The sequence below is a fragment of the Bos javanicus genome, chromosome 13 (genome assembly GCF_032452875.1).
Source record: "Bos javanicus breed banteng chromosome 13, ARS-OSU_banteng_1.0, whole genome shotgun sequence".
NCBI classification, from domain to species: Eukaryota; Metazoa; Chordata; class Mammalia; order Artiodactyla; family Bovidae; genus Bos; species Bos javanicus.
In genome coordinates, this window is record NC_083880.1 from 37,839,584 (window position 1) to 37,867,038 (window position 27,455).

The 27,455-nt window shown below is 48.8% G+C and overlaps 1 protein-coding gene and 1 long non-coding RNA gene across 17 annotated transcripts in view; one reads left to right on the plus strand and one right to left on the minus strand.

The window, feature by feature from the left end:
- The window catches only part of LOC133259159 (sodium- and chloride-dependent glycine transporter 1-like), a 100,649-nt gene that overhangs the window by 22,019 nt on the left and 51,175 nt on the right, over positions 1-27,455 (minus strand). For 3 of the 16 annotated variants that reach the window (XM_061436298.1, XM_061436289.1, XM_061436302.1), the window contains exon 2: positions 3,494-3,608. The exons of 8 other annotated variants lie outside the window; for them this stretch is intronic. In XM_061436298.1, coding sequence (XP_061292282.1) covers positions 3,494-3,523 — 30 coding nt within the window. In that variant the 5' untranslated portion in view covers positions 3,524-3,608. Of the gene's footprint in view, positions 1-3,493; positions 3,609-8,131; positions 8,318-9,119; positions 9,226-10,246; positions 10,366-27,455 lie in introns of those variants that run through there. 5 more of the 16 variants (XM_061436291.1, XM_061436303.1, XM_061436292.1 and 2 more) reach the window with 4 other exon arrangements.
- Positions 10,650-12,576, plus strand: LOC133259163 (uncharacterized). Its single transcript, XR_009740297.1, has 2 exons — positions 10,650-11,605; positions 12,329-12,576. It is a non-coding gene; the product is annotated as an uncharacterized LOC133259163 (long non-coding RNA).

Sequence of the window (27,455 nt, forward strand, 5' to 3'; positions counted from 1 at the left end):
CCTCCAGAGGGCCAAGGAGCCGAGGGGCTTTGTTTGCGACCTGTGACTCTGAGGGAAGGTCCTGCTGAGGCAGGACTGGAACGTGCTGGGGTGCTGGGGCTGCTGGGAAGCTGTGTGAGGGGAGGGGAGGCCACAGAGCTGAGTCGGTGGGCTCCAGGGGGCCAGGGTGGGGAGGGAGGCCAAGTGGAATGGAGGGCAGGTCCTAGGTCCAGAGAGGAAGCCTGAGGAGGTTGGGCTTTTTCCTCTGGATCTAGATATTGTCCATTTCACTGGGGAGGCAGCAGTTGTGAATCTAGGATCCCCAGTCATTGTGCAGGCTGCCCTGGCTAGGACAGCACCTCCTCTGTGCTAGTCCTTGTCATGTAAGGAGAGTGCCCACTGTGTGTTGGTGCCTGAGATAGGAGAAGACCTACTGTGTGTCAAACCGCACTAGGACGGCACCTAGTGTGTGCCAAGGCCAGTGCTGGGAGAGCACCTACTGTGTGCCAGCCCCATGCCAGGGAGCCCTGGTGGTTTGCTGGGTCCTGCACTAGACGAGTGTCCCATGTATGCCAAATTCTGGGCCAGGTGAGGACCCAGGATATGGTCAGCGCTGAGCACGGTGAGCATGCACTGTGCACCTGGCACTGTGCCAGGGGAGTGCCCAATGTGTGCCACATCACACTGGTTGAGCACTTGCCACAAGCCAGGACCCAGGCTGGGTGAGCATCCACTGTGCACCAGGCCCTGTGATGGCTGCTACAGACAAGAAGCATCTAAACACTTTTGTCAAAGCATAACAGAACACGTCAGGGTGGAACAGCCCCAGGCGGCCTGTGGTGCTTTCAAAGCCTTCTAGGACGATTTAGATGCTCCAGCACCGGGAGCCCTAGCCTGGGTGACTCTGCTCATCATGAGGCTTCCCAGTAGCAGAGGCACCCAATGCAGCAGAGATGTGGGGAGAGACCAGTAAGACTCACCAAGGCCTATCTGCCCAAGATGCTATATGAGTGGGGAACAGGCACAGGGGAGGGGACTGAGGTGGACTTCCTGTGAGACCATGGGATTAAAGCTGACCCAGTGGGGCTCTGCTGTCCCGGGCTCTTCTCTACCAGCTCCCTGTCCTCTGAGCCCCAGGAAACCTGGCCCTACATGTGTATAAATAGAGGCACTAGGTCTCCATGAAAGGAACAACCCCCCACACCACCCCTGGTGCCGCCAAGCATCCCAGCTGCTCCCAGGCTCAGAAGCACCCTGGCCAGCTGGGTTCCTGCATGGCCCTGTCCTAGGAGCTGCTGAGGCATGAGGGAGGCAGCTGAGCTGGCCCGGCAGAGACCATCTGGGCTGGGAGTTGGGGGGAGGAACATGTGTGGCAGGCAGTGGGCCTGGGCACGGGCTGGGAAGTGGCTTGCCCTCCACGGGGCACCTGCTGCATGGGAAGACCAGCAGAGGCTCCAAGGATGACACATGGTAGACACTGAGAAGCCCCAGGGGCCCATGTCTTCACAGCCAAGCCTGGGGCATAGGGGGATGGAAGTGAGGACCTCGTGGCCAGGGCCAGCTGCCTGCTCCCGATACCAGGACACACATAGTGACAGAAGTCACACACCTGGAGGGTCCAAGTGCCCCTGGTTTACACGCATGGCCCTCAGCTCCCTCTGTTCTGCCCCACCGTGGCCTCTAGAGAAGGAGCATCCTTCATGATCTGCCCTTAGGGGACCACGGGCAGCTAGTGAAGTCCAGATACAGCTGCCCAGGTTAGCAAAGAGGGATGGTGCTCCTCAGAGACAAGGGCTACATGGAGTCAGCACGGGTTCCAACTGAGTCCTGAGAATAGTGTAGCCCAGGGTCATAAGCAGAACTGAGAAAGAACAGAATCTCAAGCAACCACTGGGGGTACCCAGGGGACCTGCTATGGAGCCTCAGATGCAGCAGCAGTGGGCAGATGTCAAAGGGAACGAAGGAAACTACGCTCTGGCTATCTTTAGGCACATCCTGGTCTGGAAACAGGCGTCCCAAGGCAGCATTCCCTTCCATAGACGGGCTAGCCGGCATAGCCTGGGGTCTGGGAAGCTCAGCCCCGGCAGGGGTTCTTGGACCTTGGGATTCAGGCTCTCTGTGCTGCTCACGTGGGTCCAACATCACCCCTGCCTGCCCACCCTAGTCCTTTCAGGGTCACTCCACAGAAAGCAGAGTAGCCAGCGAGTCCTCAGAGGGTTTCTTAGGTTTCACGGGACTCAGAATCTCCATGGAGGGAGGAGCAGAGCTGCACTCCACTTTCTGCTACAGGCCCATGGCAATTCCAACACTTCTGGCAAGAAGGAAGCCAGTCTTGATCCTATCCTATCCTATCTACTCCCCCCTAGCAAGTATGTGGGTCTGGAGACCTCCATGTCTGCCCACATCTGAGCACTCAAGAGCTCAGGCTGGCTCAGGAATACTTTGAGAAGCCTAATTCATTCAGACTTGTTCCAATCAGGAGTTGGCCAGACCAGAGCAGGCCTGAGAGCTGGATGCTGGAAGTTCAGGACCAGGCAGGAGACAGGGTCCTCAGCCTGGAGAACAACTGTTTGGCTCCCTCCCCAACAGCATTTCTCTGGACCGAGGACAAAAGAGTCCCAGAAATCCCTGGTGGGACAGGGCTTGTTTGGGGAGGGCTCTGCAAGAGACCCTGGGTCAGTCTTTCAATGAATCAGAACAGCAACAGGAGAATCCCTGTGGGGAAGGGATGAGCCAAGGGAAGGGCCATGCTTAGCCACTGGCTTCCTCCCGGGCAGCTGCCCAGTCTCACTGCTTCTTGAGGCAATATCCCCAGAGAAGGAATACAACAGCCGCCCTTGGGGTATTTTCCTGCCTTCTGATTTCAGAGCAGGCCTGCTCCGTCCATCCATGAGCCATCCATCCATGTGCTGGCCCTACTGTTGCCCTCTGCTTCGCACCACCTCTCCTGTGCTCTGAGGCAGTGGGCAGTGAAGAGCCATGTCTTGGGGAAAGGGGAGAGGGATGTTTCCTGAAGGACCTCATAAGAGGAATCAACATGAAATGTTCTATGCTATTTTTCGAATGGAAGAAGAGAAAAATCAGTCTCTGAGGACTCCTTGATCAACCCCTACTGAATGCTCCCCACAGCAGGCAGAGCACAGGATGAGGATGTCAGGGCGTCAGCCCCAGGACAGCCCTCCCAGCAGGATCGACTGCAGCCTGATCTCCAGGGTATCTTGTGATGAGGGTGGGGAGTGTGCTTCCTGCCTCCCAGCAGGACCTTCGGGCCCTTTAGCAGAATCTGTCTGCTGTGGGCTCCAAACCGTGGCAGTATCTAACCTCCTGGGTGAGGGGCTGCCTGCCTGGGCCTGTGATAGCCCTAGCACTCAGGAGTCCTGGCAGTGCCAGACTTGGGCCCCATGGAGCCTCCTCGGCCCTCCTGTCGGGGCCAGTAGCTGACAGCAGGCCCCAGAAGGGACGGACGGTGCTCATGACCCCCACCCCCTCACGGCAATCTGGTCCCTGTACTCACCAGCATCCCTTTGGCACCTTTATCTACCATGGTGGTGGTGGGTTAGGAGCTCTGGAGTGCAGATCACACTCACACGCTTTGTTTCTAGCACCTTTCAGAGTACAGGCCTCCAGAGCTATAAAGAGAGCAGAGAATGAGGTGAGAATTTGGCCTGGAGAAGGCAGGGCAGGACGAGTGTGGCTCTCCAGAACAGGTAGTGCAGGGCCCAGACCACCTGCCACTCTTCCCTCCCATCCTGTTCCTTTCTGGATGACCCTCAATCCAGTTCCTACCTCACTCTTCTCCCAACCCTTCCCCTGAAATCCTTGGTCTCCAGGCTTCCTGTCCCAATGGGCAAAGGTTTATTTTTGATTCTCCAGATGCCGAATTTTTTTTTTTTTTTAAATGAACACAGAACTGGGACAGGGTCCAATTCATTCATCGTCTGTGTGAATGGCCTCAACCTTTCCCCTGAAGGGGAGTCAGCTTGGATCAGCACATGCTCCCCCACCTCGCCCCAGCCAGGTGGCCAGGATGGACCTTCCCTATCCTGATGCTGCTCAGCCTGGGCTCCAGGCATATGGCGTTCCACTAACTTGGACCAGAAGCTCTGGGCACAGCAAACAGCATGTGGGTCACGCCTCCATGCCCTTGCTCAGGTGGGCCCCGACCGAACACCTTCCCTCCTGCTCCCCAGGTGAAATTCTACAAACCCTTTGGGACCCTGCCTCAGTGTCACTTCTCCTCTGTTGCTTTTCCTGACATGGCCCCCACTCCACTCCAGAATGAACAAATTGCTTCCTCTTTTGTGTTTTGTGCTACCAGTGTTCTTATAAACTTACTCCAGACATATTTGCTTATGTCTGTCAACTGTGGTTGGGCAGTTCCCTGAGGGATTGCATGTGCTTAATTGACCCCTCTGTGCCCTGCTCAGCCTGCCCTCAATCTTTTCCAGCATAAGAGTCTTTTCAGATGAGTCAGCCCTTCGCATCAGGTGGCCAAACTATTGAAGTTCCAGCTTCAGCATCAGTCCTTCCAATGAATATTCAGGACTGATTTCCTTTAGAATGGACTGGTTGGATCTCCTTGCAGTCCAAGGGACTCTCAAGAGTCTTCTTCAACACCACTGTTCAAAACCATCAATTCTTCAGCGCTCAGCTTTCTTTATAATCCAGCTCTCACATCTGTACATGACTACTGGAAAAACCATAGCCTTGACTAGATGGACCTTTGTTGTCAAACTAATGTCTCTGCTTTTCAATATGCTATCTAGGTTGGTCATAACTTTTCTTCCAAGGAGTAAGCATCTTTTAATTTCATGGCTGCAGTCACCATCTGCAGTGATTTTGGAGCCCCCAAAATAAAGTCTGTCACTGTTGCCACTGTTCCTCATCTATTTGCCATGAGGAGTTGGGACCAGATGCCATGATCTTAGTTTTCTGAATGTTGAGCTTTAAGCCAACTTTTTCACTCTCCTCCTTTTCATCAAAAGGCTCTTTAGTTCCTCTTCGCTTTCTGCCATAAGGGTGGTGTCATCTGCATATCTGAGTTATTGATATTTCTCCCGGCAATCTTGATTCCAGCTTGTGCTTCATCCAGCCCAGCGTTTCTCATGATGTACTCTGCATATAAATAATTAGTGTGATAATATACAGTCTTGATGTACTGCTTTTTCTATTTGGAACCAGTCTGTTGTTTCATGTCCAATTCTAACTGTTGCTTCCTGACCTGCATGTAGGTTTCTCAAGACGCAGGTCAGGTGGTCTGGGATTCTCATCTCTTTCAGAATTTTCCACAGTTTATTGTGACCCACACAGTCAAAGGCTTAAGCAGAAATAGATGTTTTTCTGGAACTCTCTTGCTTTTTTGATGATCCAGCAGATGTTGGCAATTTGATCTCTGGTTCCTCTGCCTTTTCTAAAACCAGCTTGAACATCTGGACATTCACAGTTCACATACTGCTGAAGCCTGGCTTGGAGAATTTTGAGCATTACTTTACCAGTGTTTGAGATGAGTGCAATTGTGTGGTAGTCTGAGCACTTTTGGCATTGCCTTTCTTTGGGATTGGAATGAAAACTGACCTTTTCCAGTCCTGTGGCCACTGCTGAGTTTTCCAAGTTTGCTGCCTTACTAAAGTGCAGCACTATCACAGCCTCATGTTTTAGGGTTTGAAAGAGCTCAACTGGAATTTCATCACCTCCACTAGCTTTGTTCATATTGATGCTTCTTAAGGCCCACTTGACTTCACATTCCAGGATGTCTGGCTCTAGGTGAGTGACCACTGAGTTGTGAAGATCTTTTTGTACAGTTCTTCTGTGTATTCTTGCCACCTCTTCTTAATATTTTCTGTTTCTGTTAGGTCCATACCATTTCTGTCCTTTATTGAGCCCATCTTTGCATGAAGTGTTCCCTAGGTATCTCTATCTCTAATTTTCTTGAAGAGATCTCTAATATTTCCCATTCTATTGCTTTCCTCTATTTCTTTGCCTTGATCGCTGAGGAAGGCTTTCTTATCTCTCCTTGCTATTCTTTGGAATTCTGCAGACAAATGGGTATATCTTTCCTTTTCTCCTTTTCGCTTCTCTTCTTTTCACAGCTATTTGTAAGGCCTTCTCAGACAGCCATTTTGCATATTTTCATTTCTTTTTCTTGGGGATGGCCTCAATCCCTGTCGCCTGTACAATGTCACAAACCAGAATGTGGTCCACTGGAGAAGGGAATGGCAAATCACTTCAGTATTCTTGCCTTGAGAACCCTATGAGCAGTATGTAAAGCCAATAAGATAGGACAATGAAAGATGAACTTCCCAGGTCAGTAGGTGTCCAATATGCTACTGGAGATCAGTGGAGAAATAACTCCAAAAAGAATGAAGGGATGGAGCCAAAGCAAAAACAATACCCATCTTTGGATGTGACAGGTGATAGAAGCAAGGTTTGATGCTGTAAAGAGCAATATTGCATAGGAACCTGGAATATTAGGTCCATGAATCAAGGCAAACTGGAAGTGGTCAAACGGGAGATGGCAAGAGTGAACGTCAACATTCTAGGGATCAGCCAACTAAAATGGACTGGAATGGGTGAATTTAACTCAAATGACCATTATATCTCCTACTGTGGGCAGGAATCCCTTAGAAGAAATGGAGTAGCCATCATGGTCAACAAAAGAGTCTGAAATGCAGTACTTTCAGACTCAAAAATGACAATGATCTCTGTTCATTTCCAAGGCAAACCATTCAATATCACGGTAATCCAAGTCTATGCCCCGACAAGGAATGCTGAAAGAAGCTGAAGTTGAACGGTTCTATGAAGACTTACAAGACCTTTTAGAAATAACACCCAAAAAAGATGTCCTTTCATTATAGGGGACTGGAATGCAAAAGTAGGAAGTCAAGAAACACCTGGAGTAACAGCAAATTTGGCCTTGGAATACAGAATGAAGCAGGGCAAAGGCTAATAGAGTTTTGCCAAGAGAACGCACTGGTTATAGCAAACACCCTCTTCCAACAACACAGGAGAAGACTCTACACATGGACATCACCAGATGGCCAACATTGAAATCAGATTGATTATATTCTTTGCAGCCAAAGATGGAGACGCTCTATACAGTCAACAAAAATAAGACTGGGAGCTGACTGTGGCTCAGATCATGAATTCCTTATTGCCAAATTCAGACTCAAATTGAAGAAAGTGGGGAAAACCACTAGACCATTCAGGTATGACCTAAATCAAACCCCCACTAGGTTCCCTTGGCCTTTCCCCTGGCCACCAGGTGTCCTGCATAACCTCCTCAGGGCCAGGCAAGGCTGTGACTTGTGGCCGTTTCCCTTCGCTTAGTCACCCAGACCAGGTTTCCTGACTCTCTAGATACATCCCTGCTCATGGCTTTGGTCTTCTGGGGGCAGTCAGGAGAAGAGGGAATGTGATCATACCCTTGTTCTCACTCGCCACATCCTTCCCACCAAGCTATAAACTCTAGACATGTTGTTTTCAAAGCTGTCACTCTGTGGCTAACAAATAATGACAATGATGATAGTAATGAAGCACAGCCACCTCATGGCTTGGACATCATGCCTTCTGGTCAGATGAGTAAACTGAGGACACTCTGTCCTGGAACTTGGGCTACAGGGCGATACCCCTGAGTAATGCAATATGGCCCTTGTGTTCAAGGTGCTTCTCTTTCTCGGTGGAAAAAAGACTGCTTGGCAGCTGCTCCCAGGACAATGAGTTGGGTGCAAAGCTTTGCTACTTCTCCTGCCTCTGCTGTTTCTGTTAACTGGCCCCATCCATCCATTCAAAAGGTACTACCTGAAGGCCTATGATAAGTCAGGCCTTCTGATAGCAGTGGGGCATCCATATTACCCAGGCACCAGGCCTGCCCCTCACCCACATATGGACCACTGTTGACAAGCTGTCTGTGCCATGAGGGTCAGAGTCAGGTTAGCTTGTGATGAAGACCTTCGACTCTGGGACCTGGGACGAGGAACTGACTCTGCCAACTCACTAGGTATGTGACTTCAAGCAAATCACTGAACCTATCTGACCCTTGCTATCTCAATCTGGAAGATGGGGCTAATTATACTTCCTTTGTACCTTCTGAAGTTTCTGCTTAAGTTTCGACTCTACAGGGCCTCCACTTTCTCCTCCCCTCCAATCCATTCACCTTCCCAAAGTCCTGAAACCCTGATTCCCTCCAATAGTCTTCCACAGCCAACAGGATATGTCCTAAATCGTTCAGCAGGCAGTTCAATTCATTTATTCCAAAAATATTTATTTCAGGCTTGCTCTAGGCCAGATGTGTGTTGGAAGCCATGAACTCTTCAGTCTCTGGCCTCCTGCAGCTTACAGGCTGGGTGGAAACAGAAACCAGTGAAACAGGTGACTCAAATACATATAATTAGAGCCTACGATAAAGGGTGGGAAAGTGAAAGATCCTCTTTAACCAGAGTCTACACCAGTGGGGCCTGCCCTTGTCTGAGAGTTACAGAGGACTTCCCTGATGAAGTGATGTTTAAGAGTGAGAGGGGGATGAATAGGCAACAGTGAGCAACAGAAGAGGAAGAGAGATTCAAGCAAATGAAATAATACAGAGAGTGAGGGAGAAAGTGGCCAAAGATGAAGGTGGATGCAAAAGCAGGGTCAGGGTTTTGGGGGCCTTGTTTTGATCTTTATCCTGAGGGCAATGACAGGCACTGAAGTCTTGAAACCAGAGTTGTAACTGAGAGGAGGAGCAATTGGTGGTGTGTGCATTTTGAAAACGCCAACCTAGATTAGTATGGAGAAAGGACTGGAGGGAGGGAAGAGGGGAAGAAAGGAAATGGATTAGGACTAGGCCAGGAGAGGAATGAGGGGGCTTAGCTCAGGAAGGTGATGACAGGGTGGGGAGAGATGCACAGATTTGAGAAAAATATAGAAGGTAACTTTGGTAGGACTTGGTGATGCATTGGACTTGGGGGTGAGGGATAAGGAGGGGCCTCTGGTTTCTAATGGTATAATAGGAAGAAGCCAGTGCTCATCCCAGAGACCAGAGACAGAAACGCTGGGGATGCTGCAGGTTTGGAGTAGGGAGGGGATGAGCTAGGTTGGGTGAGCTGGGTTCAAGTCGCCTGTGAGCCACCCAAGGGAGGATAGTGAGAGGATAGTCATAGGACCTGGTCCATCTTTACTGTCTCATTGCTCAGTCTTCCTCTCCTCCAAACAGGACTGTCAGCTCTATCAATTTTAAGGATCCATCTGGGCCAAGCCTTGAAGTCTTTACTGGGGATGGAAAGATGACAAGGTTTTTATCCCTGACTTCAAGAACCTCATAGTTTAGGAGAAAGATAGAAGAGAAAGCATAATTTCCCATTCACTGCGATGGAGGGAGGGGAGGGGCAAGTGGGAAAGGGTCCTTAATTCTGCCTAGAGCCAAAATCAGCTAACTACAGCCACTTATGGCTACCTGTGGGCCATGTGGGACTATCCTCAGAGCTGGGCACTGAGCCTCAGTCACAGTGTAGGCCGAGTTAAGGGGGCATTTTCTTGAGTTGCTTGGAAACATTTGGGCATGCTCAGTGTAGCCCATTAGTACCTTCCTGGAACCAGTCCCCCTCACCCACTACCCTCCAATCTTCTGACACTCCCTCACTTTGGGGTTCTTTAACCTCTCAGGCCCTTCTCTCCTCCACTCTTCGGCCCCCCAACATTTATCTTCTTGCAGCTGCAGCATCAAGCTTGTTTCAGCAAAGAAACAGACCTAGGCCTTATGAGAGGTGTCAGGGAGATGGGGACTTGGCCCTTTTAACTGGCCAGAGAGGGGGCGTGGCCTGCGGAGAACTGGCCCGAAAAGGGGCGCGGCTCCTTTAAGAAGCGGCTGGTTCGGTGAGAAGAGGCCTCTGAACCGCAGGAAAAGGCTAGGTCGCTTTCAAAGCTGTAGCATGGCCTGGAGAGCCTCGATTCCTCGAAGCCGGCGCCTTTGCCTTAACCGGGTGCGAGATGTCCGGAGCAGCCGGCCTTAACCGGGTGCGAGGTGTCCGGAGCAGCCGTTCTATCAACCGCCACGTGTGGGCCTCTCAGCTGGTGTGGGGACCTTGACCCTGCCCCCGACCCCTGCCCTCGAAAATACCTGGGCGCCCAGGTCCCCGCCCCTGGGCCGGCTCGGGGCCCCTCTGGGCTGTGAGGGAAAGCCTCCCTCCCGCCCCGCCCCAGCCTTGCGGTCAGCTCCCACCGGCCTTTGTCTGCGGGGTGCGAGGCACCGGCTGGGGGTGGGCGCCCCGGGCTGCTAGGCCCCTACCCTCACCTGCTGCTGCCCGGGCCGCCCTAAGCGCACCTGGAATGACGGTTGGGGTGGGGAGGGCGCGGATTCTTCCGGGAGAGCAACAGCCGGAGAACACCGCGGCCGTAGCCCCTTCCCAAAGCCGGAGCCACAGACAAGGGTCCGAGGGCACCGAGACTCCCTGGCACGGCTTCCCAGGACCTTTGGGCGCGCAGGAACCAGCACCCGACCGGCGAGTGGCGGGCAGATAGGGCGGCAGGCCGGCTGGTGGTTCCGGGCGTCTGCAGGGCCCCAGCGCGCAGACCCAACTGGAACCTCGAACGGAACGGATGCTCTGGTTCCGGCGCTACAGTTACTGCCACGTGCCCGCCGCTGGGGGCCAAACCGTCAACGGCACGCAGCTCCCCTCCTCCAGGAGCAGCCCCCCGCAACCCCCACCCCCACCCCCATCTTGCCGCCGCCATTCCGCCCGCTGCAGCTCCTTGGTGACAGCGGTGACACCCAGACACAGGCAACTACCCAGCCTTTCTGGCTAGACAGATATCCCCACGCGTGTACCCACCCTGATCCACAGATGCCCGCATGCATCCACGATCACACACACATACTCGATCGCTCTCTCTCTCGCTTTTCCTGAGGCTCAGCCCCGTGGAGCCACCAAACACCCAGACCGAAGGCCGGATAGAGAGAGGCTCGGCCGCAGCCCGCCCTTCCCTTAGCCCCCTTCCTTTGATGCAGGCCCTGGCCCAGGCGGGCAGGGTCCGCACCGCGGTGCGCCCAGGTGACTTTCTTAAAGGGAAAGTTGCATCAGCCTCTTGAGGCTCTGTGCCTCCGCGAGTCTGCCCGCCCCACGGTGCTGCTTGTCCGCCCTGTCCTTGTTGTGTTTTGGTTTCGGGGAGGCGGGGGCCAAGAGTTTGGTGAAAGTTTGGAGAGTGGAGAAGGCCTGGGAGACCTAGCCAAGTCCCTCCCCTCTCCCAGCAGCTCCCCTGGCCGCCCTGCCCACCCCTGCCACCCCTCCACCCCATTCTCATCCCCACCCCCGGCCGACTTCTCAGGCTCCTCCTCCCAGGGAATAAATTTACAAGTTGCTCCAAGCTTTCCAAGGATTGAGCCCCATGAACCCCTGGGAGTGGGCTTCACAAAGGAACCTCCTGCCCGGCCTCATCCTCACTGCCCTCCAGCTGGGGCCCTTGGAGGAAGTAGATGTCCTCCCCTTGGGCTAGGCTGGAATGAAGCCAGAAAGGCCTGGGGCACTTGGGAGACTGGGACTGGAGTTAGCCTGCCAGGCCCCGGCCTTCTGCACCTGCCTTCACCCTAGAGAGAAGTCTGAGCAAATTCCATCCCCTTTGGATCAGTGCCCCTGGGGACTGTGGACACAGCTGGGTAAGGCCTGGGCCCTACTCCTTGGAACTGGAGGGCTTGGGGGTCCTTTCTCCACCGACCCTCTCACTGGTTTGGTCACACCTACACTACCTCAGGTTCTATCCTTGGGTTGGGAAGATCCCCTGGAAGAGGGCATGGCAATCTGCTCTAGTATTCTTGCCTAGAGAATCCCATGGACAGAGGAGCCTGGTGGGCTACAGTCCATAGGGTCACAAAGAGTCAGACACTACTGAAATGACTTAGCACACACAGGGGTTGTTGTATTACAAGGGCTGCAGACACCAACCTGGGCCCTCTGTTCTCACCCTGGGGAGACATGCAGAGGTTCCAATCCTAGCTGAAGAAGACTTTGCCAAAGGGAGCTTTGCTGAGCCTCAGTTTCCTGTCCTACAAAATAAAACACCTTGCTCCGGGCTACCTCTGAGCAGCAGAGGTTGGCAGTTGGTGGGAAGGGGCTCCCACATTTGCTTGTCTTGAGGCCACCAGCTTTCAAGGAGAAGGGCCAGTTAGTACTGGCCGTCAGGGGACTGTTGTCGCCCCAGCATCTGCTCAGGAAGGGACCAGTCTCTTCTCTGCACCCTGAGTCTGTCCTCACTGTTGTCTGCCCAGGAAACCAGTTTTCTTTGTTCCCTGGGGATAGTCAGCCTCCAAGAAGCTGACTCACACATGCCAAAGTTGAACAAGATCAGTTGACAAGTGAGATTCCGCTTTACTAATTTACAGAGGCTCTGAGCAAGATAGCAGGTATCAGGCACAGACACTTCCTGCCAAGGAGTGCCAGTCCATTCCACCAGGCTTCTCCAGGGCCCAACCACTCAGAACTTACAACCTATTCACCTTAGAGGCTTGGTCAGAACCAGGAAGATTTGGAGACGTTCTTCTCATCAGCAAGATTATTTTTGTTTTTCCTTTGTCCCCAGCCTTGCAGGTTTGTGATTTGTATTCTATGAAGGAACTGCAGGTGTCTTGTGTGTGTCCTCTTCCTGAGCAATCTGTGGTTCCCATGGCCCCTGCCCTTGTGGATTTGTGTAGATGAATCTGTGTTTGGAGGGGAGTGACTGTGCACTGAAGCAGCTCTGGGTCTCAGTGTGCATGTGTGCCCAACTCACGCAGGGCACAGATCACAGGGACTGGGCCCCTGTGATCCAAGTCTCTCTCCCTCTGCCTCTCCTGCTGGGACATAAATTCTCTTTCTGGTTTCTCCCTCCTTCCTGCCCGCTGGGGCTTGTCATAAAGGGCCACCACACAGGGAAGACAGGATGGAGGCTGCTGAAAGATCCTCCATGGAGTGGAGTGGGGACAAGGAAGCATAGGAGGGTGGGACAATGGCCTTCATTCCCCTTGAAGGAGTAGACTGGGGCTGGGGGCCCCTGAGAAGAGAGCACTGAGTGTCAGTGAAGCTTCTGGAACCAACATGGCCACCCCACTCTAAGGACTCCACGTGAAGTGGGGGGTGGGGAGTGGGCTGAGATTGGATGAAGCAAGGGGAGGAGTGCTCAGGACTCAGTCCTGAGTCAGGGAGAAGGTATATTTGGGATGAATCCCGGGACAGGGAGACAGTCTCACACTTTAGCCCATGGGGTGGGGGAAATAGATTTTCCCTGGGGATTTGGGAAAGTTGGAGATTTTGCCCACATGGGTTTTACTAGACTGATGACATCACACAAAGTACATTTGCATATATACAGAGACTTATAGATCTGTGCATTTTACCCATTTTGATCTACAAAGGGCTCCAAGCAGATGCACAATGAGGTGAATCCTGAGAAAAAGCTTAGGAGAAAGATTCTGTTTTGAAAAATCGTCTGTCTCCATGAATCAGAGACCAAAGCGGCTTTTTTCTTCCAACCAGAATAAGGCCCCAAGGGAGGCAGGATTGGGCCTAGCTCAGGTCAGAGCTGAGATGGATTCACCCCTACCGTGAGCTCCCCACCCTAGACCGCTGGCCCACAGGATGGGAAGGGCGTGGCCAGCCTGAGCCATCGTGGGGAGAAGTGGGGGATCAGGCCAGAGGACAGAGGGGAGGACCGATGGGGTCAGACATCTCGCTGGCTGGCTTCTTCCTGGGCAGGGCAGCAAGAGGACAGGCAGCGGCCGGGCCCCACCCACTGTGGTCTAAGGCGTGTCTCAGGAGCCTCCCAGTGCAGTGCTATTTCCTGGGAGGGCTGGGTCCACGTCAGATCCCCCTGGTGCTGACTGGTTTCACTTGTCATCATCAGCCCGAAGAAGGAAGGCCTCTGTCGGGCGGCACAGAGTGTGCTTAGGCGTGTGTTTGGTAGGATAAGGGATCAGGCCAGACGTGGGCCACTTCTGGAGGAACTGTAGGACCTGGTGGCACTGGGCACTTGGTGGAGGGGTGCTGGGAGACCCGGCAAAGAAGTAGGGGAAGGGTGGACATTGCTTTGAGTTACAGCCTGGCCTGACCAGGCTTGAAGCCCCAGCCTCAAGATCTCCAAGGCAGCCAGCCAGGGTCAGGGAGCCCTGGCAGAGCCCCAGAAAAGGGGTGGGAGGGGTCCCCAAGACAGCCATGGCTGCCTGCATTCTTATCCCAAGACTTCCACTTGATAGCCAGGTAAACCGGAACCTCCCTTTCCTTGGTATTCCTCAACAGAAAACTATCAGTACTGGCCACCAATCCCAGTGCTGTTGTGGGGATTAAACAGGGTGAAGTAGGCAGGGAAAAGGGCCTGGTACCTAGTAAGTGCTCATCCTCCTTCCTAGGGAAGGCCAGGATCCTCCCAGGGCCCTACCTGGCCCAGGAGCAGCTCCCGACTGGTCTGAGCCTTGCGGGGTTTTCCAGAATCTGTGCAGCCCCATCCCCACCCCATCCCAGTCTGCATTTGACTCCAGACTCCCCAGGAATCCTGGGATTCCTGGCAGAGTTTCTTCCAGTGCCCTGCACTGACTTCTTGGAGCCCTGGTGCCCTCTGGTGACAAAATCCATCCATGGCAGTTACAGCCTATCCTTAGGGCACATCTGTCCAGACAAAAGTGCTGTCTTTATGCCTTCCTCACATCATGTTTCCAAGTAGGAACTATCCCCATCTAGAACTGAGGCTTAGGCAAGGTAAATAATTTGCCCAAGGGGAAAGAACTAATAAGTGGTAGAACCTGAGCCTGAACACAGGTTGGCCAGTCTCCAAAACCTATGCTCTCACCCTGCAAACCATATACACACACAGTCATGTGGTGACCTAGTCAAAGTTTTATGTGCTGTACTGATAATTGGAATGCAGCGATGCTTGGGTGTGCGCTTACTGAAATTCTTCAACTGTGAAATCAAAATCGCGTGACTTGGTTTTGAGCACAGTGAGGTTGGGTGTTTGACTATGGAGACGTTTTGCGTGACTGTATGATTGTATTGTGTGAGTATAACCATAGTTAGACTGGTCATTTTTGTTAGACTGGTCATTTGTGTTGTGTGAAATTAGCCATGGCAAAGCGCAGCTCTGTGTGTGTGTGTGTGTGTGTGTGTGTGTGTGACTGTTGTGGAGGGGTGTGGGGAAGTGACGGAGGGCCCTGGGTTCCCAGCACCCCTTGCCTTTGTGGTCCCAGGACTGTGTGTGCTCACCACGACACGCTTGATGGGTGGCTCCACGTGCCTGATACACTCCCTTGGGCCTCCCAGGTCTTAATCCTCCCCTCACCCCCACTTTCTTTGGAGGAAGTAAGACAAATAGTGCTGCCAATGGAATTGGCTTTCAGTTTTTCCATAGGATATTTGTGAGAGCGTTTTATGAACCTTTGATGACTCCATTAAAAAATCATTTAAAAAAGAAAAAATAAATAGAGCTATTCTAATTCTTTCATTTGAATTCAAGTGTCAGTTCTTATTCAATCTCCAGGTATGTTCACAGATCCCTGGGGGTCTCCAAGACCCTTCCAGGGGATCTACAAAGCAAAAATGATGTTCATAATACTACTGAATTGTTCTTTGCCATTTTCACTTGGTTGATATTTGCACTGATGACACAGAGCAGCAGCGGATAGAACTGCTGGTACCCAAATAGGAACCAAGGCGTGGCTCGCAACTGCACCAGCAGTCTCAGTCTCTCTCTTTTTGTCTGTCACTGTGCCAGCTCAGCACCAAAAAAGAAGAAAAGGCCGATTTTGCCATTGATAAAGCAACAAAATTATAAATTTTATTAAATCTCGAGTTTGGAAAACTTCCATCTGCTACCATGAGTTTGAAAGCGTCCCAAGTTTCATGAGATTGGTAATGACATTAATGAATGTACAGGCTTTTTTGTTTGTTTGGATTTTTGTTTTTTTGGTTGGTTGGTTGTTGGTTATTGTCTATGTGCGATGTGTCAACATTTGGAAGATCTGATAACTAACTCAGTGAACCAATATTTTCCGAATGACCAGGGTACGAGTTCCAGAAACATGCATGGATAAAAGAACCATTTAAAAGCAAGACAGACCAATGGATTTTAATAGAGTATAATTGGTTCACTGATATAGTTTCAGATTCCACACTGTCACTAACGTTTAAGAAATGACACCTGTCGAGTTTTGGTGTAGTACCAACGAGGAATAGCCACAGCAAGCTAAAAGACTATATATAGTTCTTGTTCTTTAGTGGCTCAGTCATGTCTGCCTCTTTTGTGAATTTTTTTCAACTGTAGCCCTCTAGGCTCCTCTGTCCATGGGATTCTCCAGGCAAGAATACTGAAGTGGGTTCCCATGCCCCTCCTCCAGGGGATCTTCCAGACCCAGGGACTGAACCTGGGTTTCTTCCATTGCAGGCAGATTCTTTACCATCTGAGCCACGCACCTTTAAGGTGCTATACAGTGAAGGTCCTCCATTACTTTTAAGTGTAAAGGTTCCTAAGATGAAAAAGTTTGAGAACCATTGAATTAGAGTTTTACTTTAAAAAAGACAAAACTGTCTTTAAAAACTTGCTAAGAAACTAGATCTAATTTGTCCCTATAATAATGGTTATGTAAAACAATAGAGGCAATAGTTAATGCTACAATGGCTATCACATTGCAATATATAGATGTATCAAATTAATATGTAGTCCCCTTAAATGTACACAGTGTTATATGTTAATTATATCTTTTTTTTAAAGGGGATTTTATTTTTTCTTGTCATTATTAATGTATAAGAGAATAAGCTTCTTTTACTGCTTCCATCACAAAGCAAAGAAGTCACAGATTTTCAGTATTTTCACGGTGTGCCTGCTGGCATTGTCTCTCCCTTGTGGAATGTTCACCTTGTCACCTTCTCCCTGTACAGCCTGGTCTTCCTTCATGAGAAGAAAAATTGATCCCTCAGTAGCTCCTGCCTCCAGGAGCGCTGACATTGGCCAGTTTTCTGGCTGGGCTGTCTGTAATTACTGACGCTCCTTCTCATCCCGTCTCTCCTGTTTCTAAACACCCTTTTAAAAAAGCGATTATTTGTTAAGGACTGTGTTAACTTTATATTTCTTTTCTCATTTAATCCTCACAATGATTCTACAGGCTAGAAACAATGATTCTCCTTTTAGAGGTATGAAAACTCAACCTCAGAAAGCTTAGGAGAACCCTCTAGGAATGGAAATGACTTGAAAACCCTTTTAATTCACACATTCAAAAAGTTTCCCAGCTGAATTTTGGTACTTCAACAATTGTTCTTAGTAATAAATTACCACTGAAGGGAGACATGAGCACAGATCCACACCCGAGCACTGAGGATGTTTGGGTCCTGGCCGGTGAGACCCCCCCATGCTGAGAGCATGTCTGAGCCCTGCTGATGATGTCTTGCCTGGACTGTTTCCAGAAGCTTTATGCCGAGCCTTCACCCCCACCTCACCCCCACATTCTCTGCAATGGCCTCTCTGAGCCCTTACATGGGGCAACATGCTTGAGCTCCTCACTGCATCCTATATACCTGGGCCCTGTGATCCACCATCATACCAGAACCTCACTCCTGGAGTTGAGATCTGGGTGGGTTCAGACTCCAGGATGGCACCTTTTAGGCAGCAGCAGCAGAAGTGGGGGCTGGAGGGTGAGGGGAGTGGGTAGAGATGGAGTGTGAGCCGAGAGAAGCAAGCATGGAGAGGAACCTTGGGCTGTCGGCCCCCAGCCACAGCCAGGAATGTTCCCAGACAGTGCTGACCTCTCACCCCAGCCCTCTTCAGCTCAGGATCCATAGCCCCACCACTCCCACTTCAAGGACCAGCAGCCGCCTCTGGAGCAACTGGCCATCACCATAGCAACCAGGCCAGACAGGATGGGAGTGTGGTGGGGCTGCATTAAAGACTTATATTGCTTCTAAACATAGGCCTGTTCCTCTCATCATGGTCATGTTCAGGGGCCCTGAGGACTGGGAGATCCAGACCAGCAGGGACCATCCACTCCCTCCGTGCCTCTCAACTCAGGGAAAGAGGTTTCTGTGGTCTCAGCCAGGTCCTTGCCAACACAGTCCAAGGGGAAATTCAGGCTCTCTGTCCAGGCCCGCCCCACCCCAGCACTCTGGATGCTGGTGAACATCGGGCATTCTGGTGGGAGAGTGGGAAGGGAGGCAGGGAGGGGCTGACCCCTTGCCTCTGCCGCTGTGGGCTGAGCCGTATTACGGACAGGACCTTGTCAACTGAGTACCTGATGGGAGAAGTAGAGGAGTGACTGTGTGAGGTGGGGGCTGCTCAGGGCTCAGTGACCTAGACAGAGGCCTTGTGCAGCCGATGAGCTGTCACGCTGGGTCTAAGCTCCTTACCTCGGAACTCGAGCCTCTCCACCCCTAAGGCTAATCCAGAGGTGAGCACGGGAGGACCTTGATAGGTCTCCAGTGACCCATGTAGCCTAACCAGCTGTGGCCCCGTGGGGGTCAGGCTTCTCTCTGGCCCTCTCTGTGAATCTCTCTGCTTCTGGGACTCCTCTGCCCACCTTGCCTTGTGTGGTGCCTCTGTGCTTTGGTCTCCCCGACTCCACGTGTATTTCGTGCCTTGTCTTTGTGAAGAGCTCTGTGGCCCCGACTCCCTGAAACCCTGGTGGGTTGACAGAGGGGCATAGACACCACTAGGAAATGGGCTACACAGACCTCAGTGACAGGGCCGTGGGTGACAGCAAGTCTTTGGAGACACAGACTGGTAGGTGATGTGAGGTCTTAGACGGCACAGGGTCTCGGTGGCAACGCATTGCGGCTGGCCCAGGTTTGAGGGACGTTGGGCTGTTCGTACTTGGCACACAGATTGGGTGACTCTGAGTTTGTGGCTAACACAGGATCTGGTGACTCAGAGCAATTCAAAATGTGTTCTTGGGCGGCCGGAGCGACAGCAGTGGTTCTTGACTAGGGCAGTTTGTCCCTCCCCTCCAGGGACGTTCGGCTGTGTGTGGAGATGCGTTCGGTCGTCTCATCTGAGGGGAAGCTGTGCTATTAGCGCGTAGCGTGCAGAGCCAAGATGTTGCTCCACAGGCCACGTCACAGGCCGGTCCCACACAAGGACCTAAATGTGGGGCCGACTCTGAAACCTGACTGCCAGGCTGAAATCCTAGATCGTGCCTTCTGCGACTCTGGGTGAATCTTCTTATGTCTAACGTGGAGTACGCAGGCAGTACCCTTCTGGAGTGCTGGGATTGCTGAGCTGACTCTTGTCAAGTGTTTGGAATTGGGCCTGGCACAGAATAGGTATCGTTTTTTTGACTCAGGCCTGGAGAGAACAAGGGTAGGTTTAAATTCAATGACTCAAACGTTCTCTCCCTTTCTTGTTACAGTTTCTACTTCAGACAGCCTTCTTCCATCAGGAAACAACATGGCCAAAATCACTCCTGTCTTATAGTTACCAACCAGGGTTCTTGGCCTTCCTTGTGGGTCAGTCCCTAAGTCGTGTCTGACTCTTCAACCCCATGGATTGCAGCACACCAGGCTTCTGCACACGTATCCTTCACTATCTCCGCAGTGTGCTCACATCCAACTCACATCCACTGAGTTGGCGACGCCATCCAACCATCTCATCCTCCGATGTCCCCTCCTCCTGCCCTCAATCTCTTGCCCTCTTCAGGATCTTATCCAATGAGTCGGCCCTTCACATCAGTTAGCCAAAGTACTGGCCTTCCTTACTCAATAAAAAATAAGAGGCCAGACAAGAAATTTACACAAGGACTTTACTGGGGCTTCTACTGCAGCAAGGGGACACGAAAACAAATAAGTTTCGCTTGCTGGCTCCCTGAGCGGGGAGGGCAAGGTGGTTCCGTATATGGGGTGAACTTAGGGCTCTGTCCAGGGGTTGGGCCAGAGGGGTGGCTTGGGTGGTTTGCCCACCCCGAGTTGGTGTTGAGTGCAGGTGGCATGTGGAATACCCTGCTTTTGTTCCTGACCCCCACTTTTGTTCCCAGCTCTTTAGAAGTGGCAGTTGGGTTTCTGGCCTTTTTAATATCTTGTCCATAATTTGCCCTAACTGCATGTGCACACTTATTTCTCATGCCTTATGGTTTCTTGGTATTTTTGTTGCTCCAGGAATGTTTGTCCAGATGTGAGCATTGCAGCCAAGGGTCCCAGGTCCCAGCTCTCAGCCGGTCTTTTCATATCATGCAGATGTAGTTATTTCTGAGGAAAAGAGACAAATATCTATAAATCCCTAAGAAATGGCTCTGATTGGCTAAGCCTGGGTCACTTGACCACCCACGTTTTGCAGAATACCTCGTAAATAGACTAACTCTTCTATTCTCCATGAAGACTTCCCTGGTGCCTCAGCAGTAAAGTATCTGCCTACAATTCAGGAGACCAAGGTTCAATCCTTGGATTAGCAAAATCACCTGGAGAAGGAAATGGCAACCCACTCCAGTACTCTTGCCTGGGAAATCCCATGGACAGAGGAGCCTGGAGGACTATAGTCCACAGGGTCTCAAACAGTCAGACACAACTTAGCAACTAAAGAACAACAACAAATTTTTCATGACAACTCTCTTGAGTAGAACTCTTACTTTCCTCTTTTAACAACTAAGGAAACTGACGCCCAGAGGTTCAGTAACTTGCAAACCCAAGATGGAATCAAAGCAGTCTGGTTTAAAAAGATGCACCCTTCCTTCACTGCCACCATCTTGAATGTTTATATTTAGATATATCAGGTTTTATTTTTAAATGTGCAAAAAGAAGCAACATTGTATATGTTCATAAGATGCATTCACAGAAGCATTTTCATTACAAAGAGCTGCTCATTTTTCTTTTTCTAAGATAAAGCAATTGTATTAACCATTAGTCATCTGGTTTCTTGAGTGGGCTAATGAGAGAATGGTTGTGATTTTCTTGGTGAGAGAAAACAATAAGAGCTGGTCCTGGGGTGAAGGGTGGGGTAGGACGGAGGAAGGGACCTTGGTGATGAGCAGAACTAAGCCTAGAGAGCATCTAGACTTGTCCTTGTCCTGAGCTAGGACTGCCATGGTTGACAAATTCTTTGTTTGGATGATGACCCAGGATGGGACTCAGGGACTTTCCCTGAAGCATTGATAGGGATACAGCACAGACAAATCAATAATTCACTAATAATACATCTGCTGTCAGTTGCACACATCCTGAGGGAAAGAATGCCTGCATTGTGAGATTTATCTTGTCCTAGGGCCAAGGGTGCGAGACAAGGGGCATAGATAGACAGGTGTGCTACTTACATCCTTATTCATATCACCTAATGCTTCTTAGGTGCTGCAGTTCAGTTCAGTTCAGTTCACTTGCTCAGCCATGTCCGACTCTTTGCAAGCATGCAGCACGCCTAGCCTCCCTGTCCATCACCAACTCCCGGAGTGCACCCAAATTCGTGTGCATCGAGTTCGTGATGCCATTCAGCCATCTCATCTTCTGTCATCCCCTTCTCCTCCTGCCCCCAATCCCTCCCAGCATCAGGGTCTTTTCCAATGAGTCAACTCTTCGCATGAGGTGGCTAAAGTATTGGAGTTTCAGCCTCAGCATCAGTCCTTCCAAGGAATACCCAGGACTGGTCTCCTTTAGGACGGACTGGTTGGATCTCCTTGCAGTCCAAGGGACTCTCAAGAGTCTTCCTCAACACCACAGTTCAAAAGCATCAATTCTTCGGTGCTCAGCTTTCTTCACATTCCAACTATCACATCCATACATGACTACTGGAAAAACAACAACCTTGACTAGAGAGACCTTTGTTGGCAAAGTAATGTCTCTGCTTCTTAATATGGTATATAGGTTGATCATAACTTTCCTTCCAAGGAGTAAGCGTCTTTTAATTACATGGCTGCAGTCACCATCTGCAGTGATTTTGGAGCCCAGAAAAATAAAGTCTGACACTTTTTCCACTATTTCCCCATCTATTTCCCATGAAGTGGTGGGATCAGATGCCATGATCTTAGTTTTCTGAATGTTGAGCTTTAAGCCAACTTTTTCACTTTCCTCTTTCACTTTCATCAAGAGGTTCTTTAGTTCCTCTTCACTTTCTGCCATAAGGGTGGTGTCATCTGCATATCTGAGGTTATTGATATTTCTCCCAGCAATCTTGATTCCAGCTTGTGCTTCTTCCAGCCCAGCATTTCTCATGATGTACTCTGCATATAAGTTAAATAAGCAGAGTGACAATATATAGCCTTGACGTACTCCTTTTCCTATTTGGAACCAGTCTGTTGTTCCACATCCAGTTCTAACTGTTGCTTCCTGACCTGCATATAGGTTTCTCAAGAGGCAGGTCAGGTGGTCTGGGATTCCCATCTCTTTCAGAATTTTCTACAGTTTATTGCGATGCACACAGTCAAGGGCTTTTGCATAGTTAAAAAAGCAGAAATAGATGTTTTTCTGGAACTCTCTTGCTTTTTCGATGATCCAACGGATGTTGGCAATTTGATCTCTGGTTCCTCTGCCTTTTCTAAAACCAGCTTGAACATCTGGATGTTCACAGTTTATGTATTGCTGAAGCCTGGCTTGGAGAATTTTGAGCATTACTTTACTAGCATATGCTAAGTCACTTCAGTCTGAATCTGTGGGACCCCATGGACTACAGCCCACCAGCCTCCTCCATCCATGGGATTTTCCGGGCAAGAATACTGGAGTGGGGTGCCATTGCCTTCTCCATACTAGCATGTGAGATGAGTGCAATTGTGCAGTAGTTTGAGCATTCTTTGGCATTGCCTTTCTTTTGGATTGGAATGAAAACTGACCTTTTCTAGTCCTGTGGCCGCTGCTGAATTTTCCAAATTTGCTGGCCTATTGAGTGCAGCACTTTCACAGCATCATCTTTCAGGATTTGAAAGAGCTCAACTGGAATTCCATCACCTTCACTAGCTTTGTTCATAGTGTTGCTTCCTAAGGCCCACTTGACTTCACATTCCAGGATGCCTGGCTCTAGGTGAATGATCACACCATCGTGATTATCTTGGTCATGAAGCTCTTTTTTGTACAGTTCTTCTGTATTCTTGCCACCTCTTCTTAATATCTTCTACTTCTGTTAGGTCCATACTATTTCTGTCCTTTATCAAGGCCATCTTTGCATGAAATGTTCCCTTGGTATCTCTAATTTTCTTGAAGAGATCTCTAGTCTTTTCCATTCTGTTGTTTTCCTCTATTTCTTTGCATTGATCGCTGAAGAAGTCTTTCTTATCTCTTCTTGCTATTCTTTGGAACTCTGCATTCAGATGTTTATATCTTTCCTTTTCTCCTTTGCTTTTCACTTCTCTTCTTTTCACAGCTATTTGTAAGGCCTCCTCAAACAGCAATTTTGCTTTTATGCATTTCTTTTCCATGGGGATGGTCTTGATCCCTGTCTCCTGTACAATGTCATGAACCTCCATCCATAGTTCATCAGGCACTCTATCTATCAGATCTAGTCCCTTAAATCTATTTCTCACTTCCACAGTATAATCATAAGGGATTTGATTTAGGTCATACCTGAATGGTCTAGTGGTTTTCCCTACTCTCTTCAGTTTAAGTCTGAATTTGGCAATAAGAAGTTCATGATCTGAGCCACAGTCAGCTCCTGGTCTTGTTTTTGCTGACTGTATAGAGCATCTCCATCTTTGGCTGCAAAGAATATAATCAATCTGATTTCGGTATTGACAATCTGGGACGTCCATTTGTAGTCTTCTCTTGTGTTGTTGAAAGAGGGTGTTTTCTATGACCAGTGTGTTCTCTTGGCAAAATTCTTCTAGCCTTTGCCCTGCTTCATTCTGTACTCCAAGGACAAATTTGCCTGTTACTCCAGGTGTTTCTTGACTTCCTACTTTTGCATTCCAGTCCCCTATAATGAAAAGGACATCTTTTTTGGGTGTTAGTTCCAAAAGGTCTTGTAGGTCTTCATAGAACCGTTCAACTTCAGCTTCTTTCAGCATTCCTGGTCAGAGCATAGGCTTGGATCACCGTGATATTGAATAGTTTGCCTTGAAAATGAACAGAGATCATTCTGTCGTTTTTGAGATTGCATCCAAATACTGCATTTCGGACTCTTTTGTTGACCATGATGGTTACTCCATTTCTTCTAAGGGATTCCTGCCCACAGTAGTAGATATAATGGTCATCTGAGTTAAATTCACCCTTTCCAGTCCATTTTAATTCACTGATTCCTAGAATGTCAATGTTCACTCTTGCCATCTCCTGTTTGACCACTTCCAATTTGCCTTGATTCATGGACCTAACATTCCAGGTTCCTTTGCAATATTGCTCTTTCTAGCATCAGACTTTGCTTCTATCACCAGTCACATCCACAACTGGGTACTATTTTTGCTTTGGCTCCATCCCTTCATTCTTTCTGGAGTTATTTCTGCACTAATCTCCAGTAGCATATTGGGCACCTACCGACCTGGGGAGTTCCTTTTTCAGTATCCTATCATTTTGCCTTTTCATATTGTTCATGGGGTTCTTAAGGCAGAATACTGAAGTGGTTTGCCCTTCCTTCTCCAGTGGAGCACATTCTGTCAGACCTCTCCACCATGACCCGTCGGTCTTGGGTGGCCCCACATGGCATGGCTTAGTTTCATTGAGTTAGGGTGTGGTCCATGTGATCAGATTGGCTAGTTTTCTGTGATTATGGTTTCAGTGTGTCTGCCCTCTGATGCCCTCTTGCAACACCTACCATCTTACTTGGGTTTCTCTTACCTTGGACAAGGGGTATCTCCTCACGGCTGCCCTTCCTGACCTTAAACGTGGAGTAGCTCCTCTCAGCCCTCCAGGCAATTGAACAACTGGATAGCAGAAGATTAAGATTCAGAGATGTATTGAATTCAAGGAAATATCATAAACATTTATTACAATTTACATTGGCTCTGGGTCACAGGAATGAATCCATTTTTAATGAAACATTAAAACCTTTTAGTGGTGATGGCTATTGTAGAAAGAGTAGGGAAGTATTGGAAAGTACCCTGGGCACAGAGTGCATTAGGAGAGTTTTATTGGTCCTATTCCAGCAGCAACCAGAGCAACTTTTTTTTCTTTTTCTTACATCCTCAGACTTCAAAAGTCTTCCTAGAGGAGGAACACAGGCATTGTGGGTGTCCCAGGGGAATTGATCCAACCACTTCAAGATATAAAGTTTCTTCATGAACAGAAGGAATAGTTTAAGAGCAGAGTTGTATTTTTATCCCTGGATTTTTGATACTCAAAAATAATGTATACACAAAAGTTATATATAATTCTCCAAGCCAGGCTTCAGCAATACATAAACTGTGAACTTCCAGATGTTCAAGCTTGTTTTAGAAAAGGCAGAGGAACCAGAGAACAAATTGCCAACATCTGCTGGATCATGGAAAAAGCAAGAGAGTTCCAGAAAAATATCTATTTCTGCTTTATTGACTAGGCCAAAGCCTTTGACTGTGCAGATCAGAAAATTTCAGAAAATTCTGAAAGAGATGGGAATCCCAGACCACCTGACCTGCCTCTTGAGAAATCTGTATGCACGTCAGGAAGCAACATTTAGAACTGGACACGGAACAACAGACTGGTTCCAAATAGGAAAAGGAGTACGTCAAGGCTGTATATTGTCACCCTGCTTGTTTAACTTATATGCAGGGTACATCATGAGCAACACTGGGTTGGATGAAGCACAAGCTGCAATCAAGATTGCTGGGAGAAATATCAATAACCTCAGATATGCAGATGACACCACCCTTATGGCAGAAAGTGAAGAAGAGCTAAAGAGCCTCTTGATGAAAGTGAAAGAGGAGTGTGAAAAAATTGACTTAAAGCTCAACATTCAGAAAACTAAGATCATGGCATCTGGTGCCATGACTTCATGGCAAATAGATGGGGAAACAGTGGAAACAGTTTCAGACTTTATTTTTCTGGGCTCCAATATCACTGCAGATGGTGATTGCAGCCATGAAATTAAAAGACACTTACTCCTTGGAAGGAAAGTATGACCAACCTAGACAGCATATTAAAAAGCAGAGACATTATTTTGCCAACAAAGGTCCATCTAGTCAAGGCTATGGTTTTTCCAGTAGTCATAGATGGATGTGAGAGTTGGACTCTAAAGAAAACTGAGCACTGAAGAATTGATGCTTTTGAACTGTGGTGTTGGAGAAGACTCTTGAGAGTCCCTTGGACTGCAAGAAGATCCAACCAGTCCATCCAAAAGGAGATCAGTCCTAGGTGTTCATTGGAAGGACTGATGTTGAAGCTGAAACTCCAGTATTTTGGCCACCTGATGCGAAGGACTGACTCATTTGAAAAGACCCTGATGCTGGGAGGGATTGGGGGCAGGAGGAGAAGGGGACGACAGAGGATGAGATGGTTGGATGGCATCACCGAATCAATGGACATGAGTTTGTGTAGACTCCGGGAGTTGGTGATGGACAGGGAGGCCTGGCGTGCTGCAGTAATGGGATTGCAAAGAGTCGAACATGACTGAGCAACTGAACTGAACTGAATTATTGTATTGTTGCATATTATTACCTTTATTAAATTAAATACCTGTTAATATTTGCCTCATATATTTAGGTGCTCATATTGGGTGCATTTATTTACAATCGTTTTACCCTCTTGCTTAATTGATCATTTTATCATTATATAATGACCTCTTCGTCTCATAACATTTTTTGCTTAGTCTATTTTTCTGATACAGGATAGCTCACCTGCTCTCTTTTTGGTTTCCATTTGCATGGGATGTATTTTTTCATCTTTTTACCTTCAGCCTACGTGAGTCTGGAAAGCTGAAGTGAGTCTCTTTTAGGCAGCTTATCGTTGGATCTTGTTTTTTATCCATCCAGCCACTCTGTCTTTTGCTTGGAGAATTGAATACACTTACATTCAAAGTAATTATTGATAGATAAAGACTGACTATTGCCATCTTGTTAATTGTTTTCTGGCTGTTTTATAGTTCTGTTTGTCCTTTCTTTTTTTCCTGTTGTCTTGTTTGCGGTTTGATGATCTTCCATAGTGGTATGCCTTGATTCCTTTCTTTTTATCTATTATGGGTTTTTATTTTGTGGTTACCATGAGGCTTACATAAAACAACATATAGTTATTAATATAGCAGTTTTATTTAAGCTGATAACTGATCACATACAAAACCTCTACTCTTTGATTGCTCCCCCAATTTATGATTTTACTGTCACAGTTTACATTTTTATATTGTATATTTGTTAAAATTATTATATTTAGCACTTTTGTCCTTTAACCTTTATACTAGAGTTAAATGGATAACACTTTACCATATCACAGTAGTGATCCATGTGAGCTTTATACTTTTCAATGTTTTCATATTACTAATTACTGTCCTTTCATTCCAGCTTGAAGAACTCCCAGTTCTTAGAACAAGTAGGTATAGTGGTATGAACTAGCTTTTGTTTGTCTGGGAAAGTCTTTATCTCTCTTTCATTTCTAAAGGACAAGTTTGCCCACGGAAGTATACTTAGCTGAGCAATTTTTATTATTATTGTTCTTAGGTGGAAAGTTTGTTTTTTTTTTTTTTCTTTTAGTACTTTG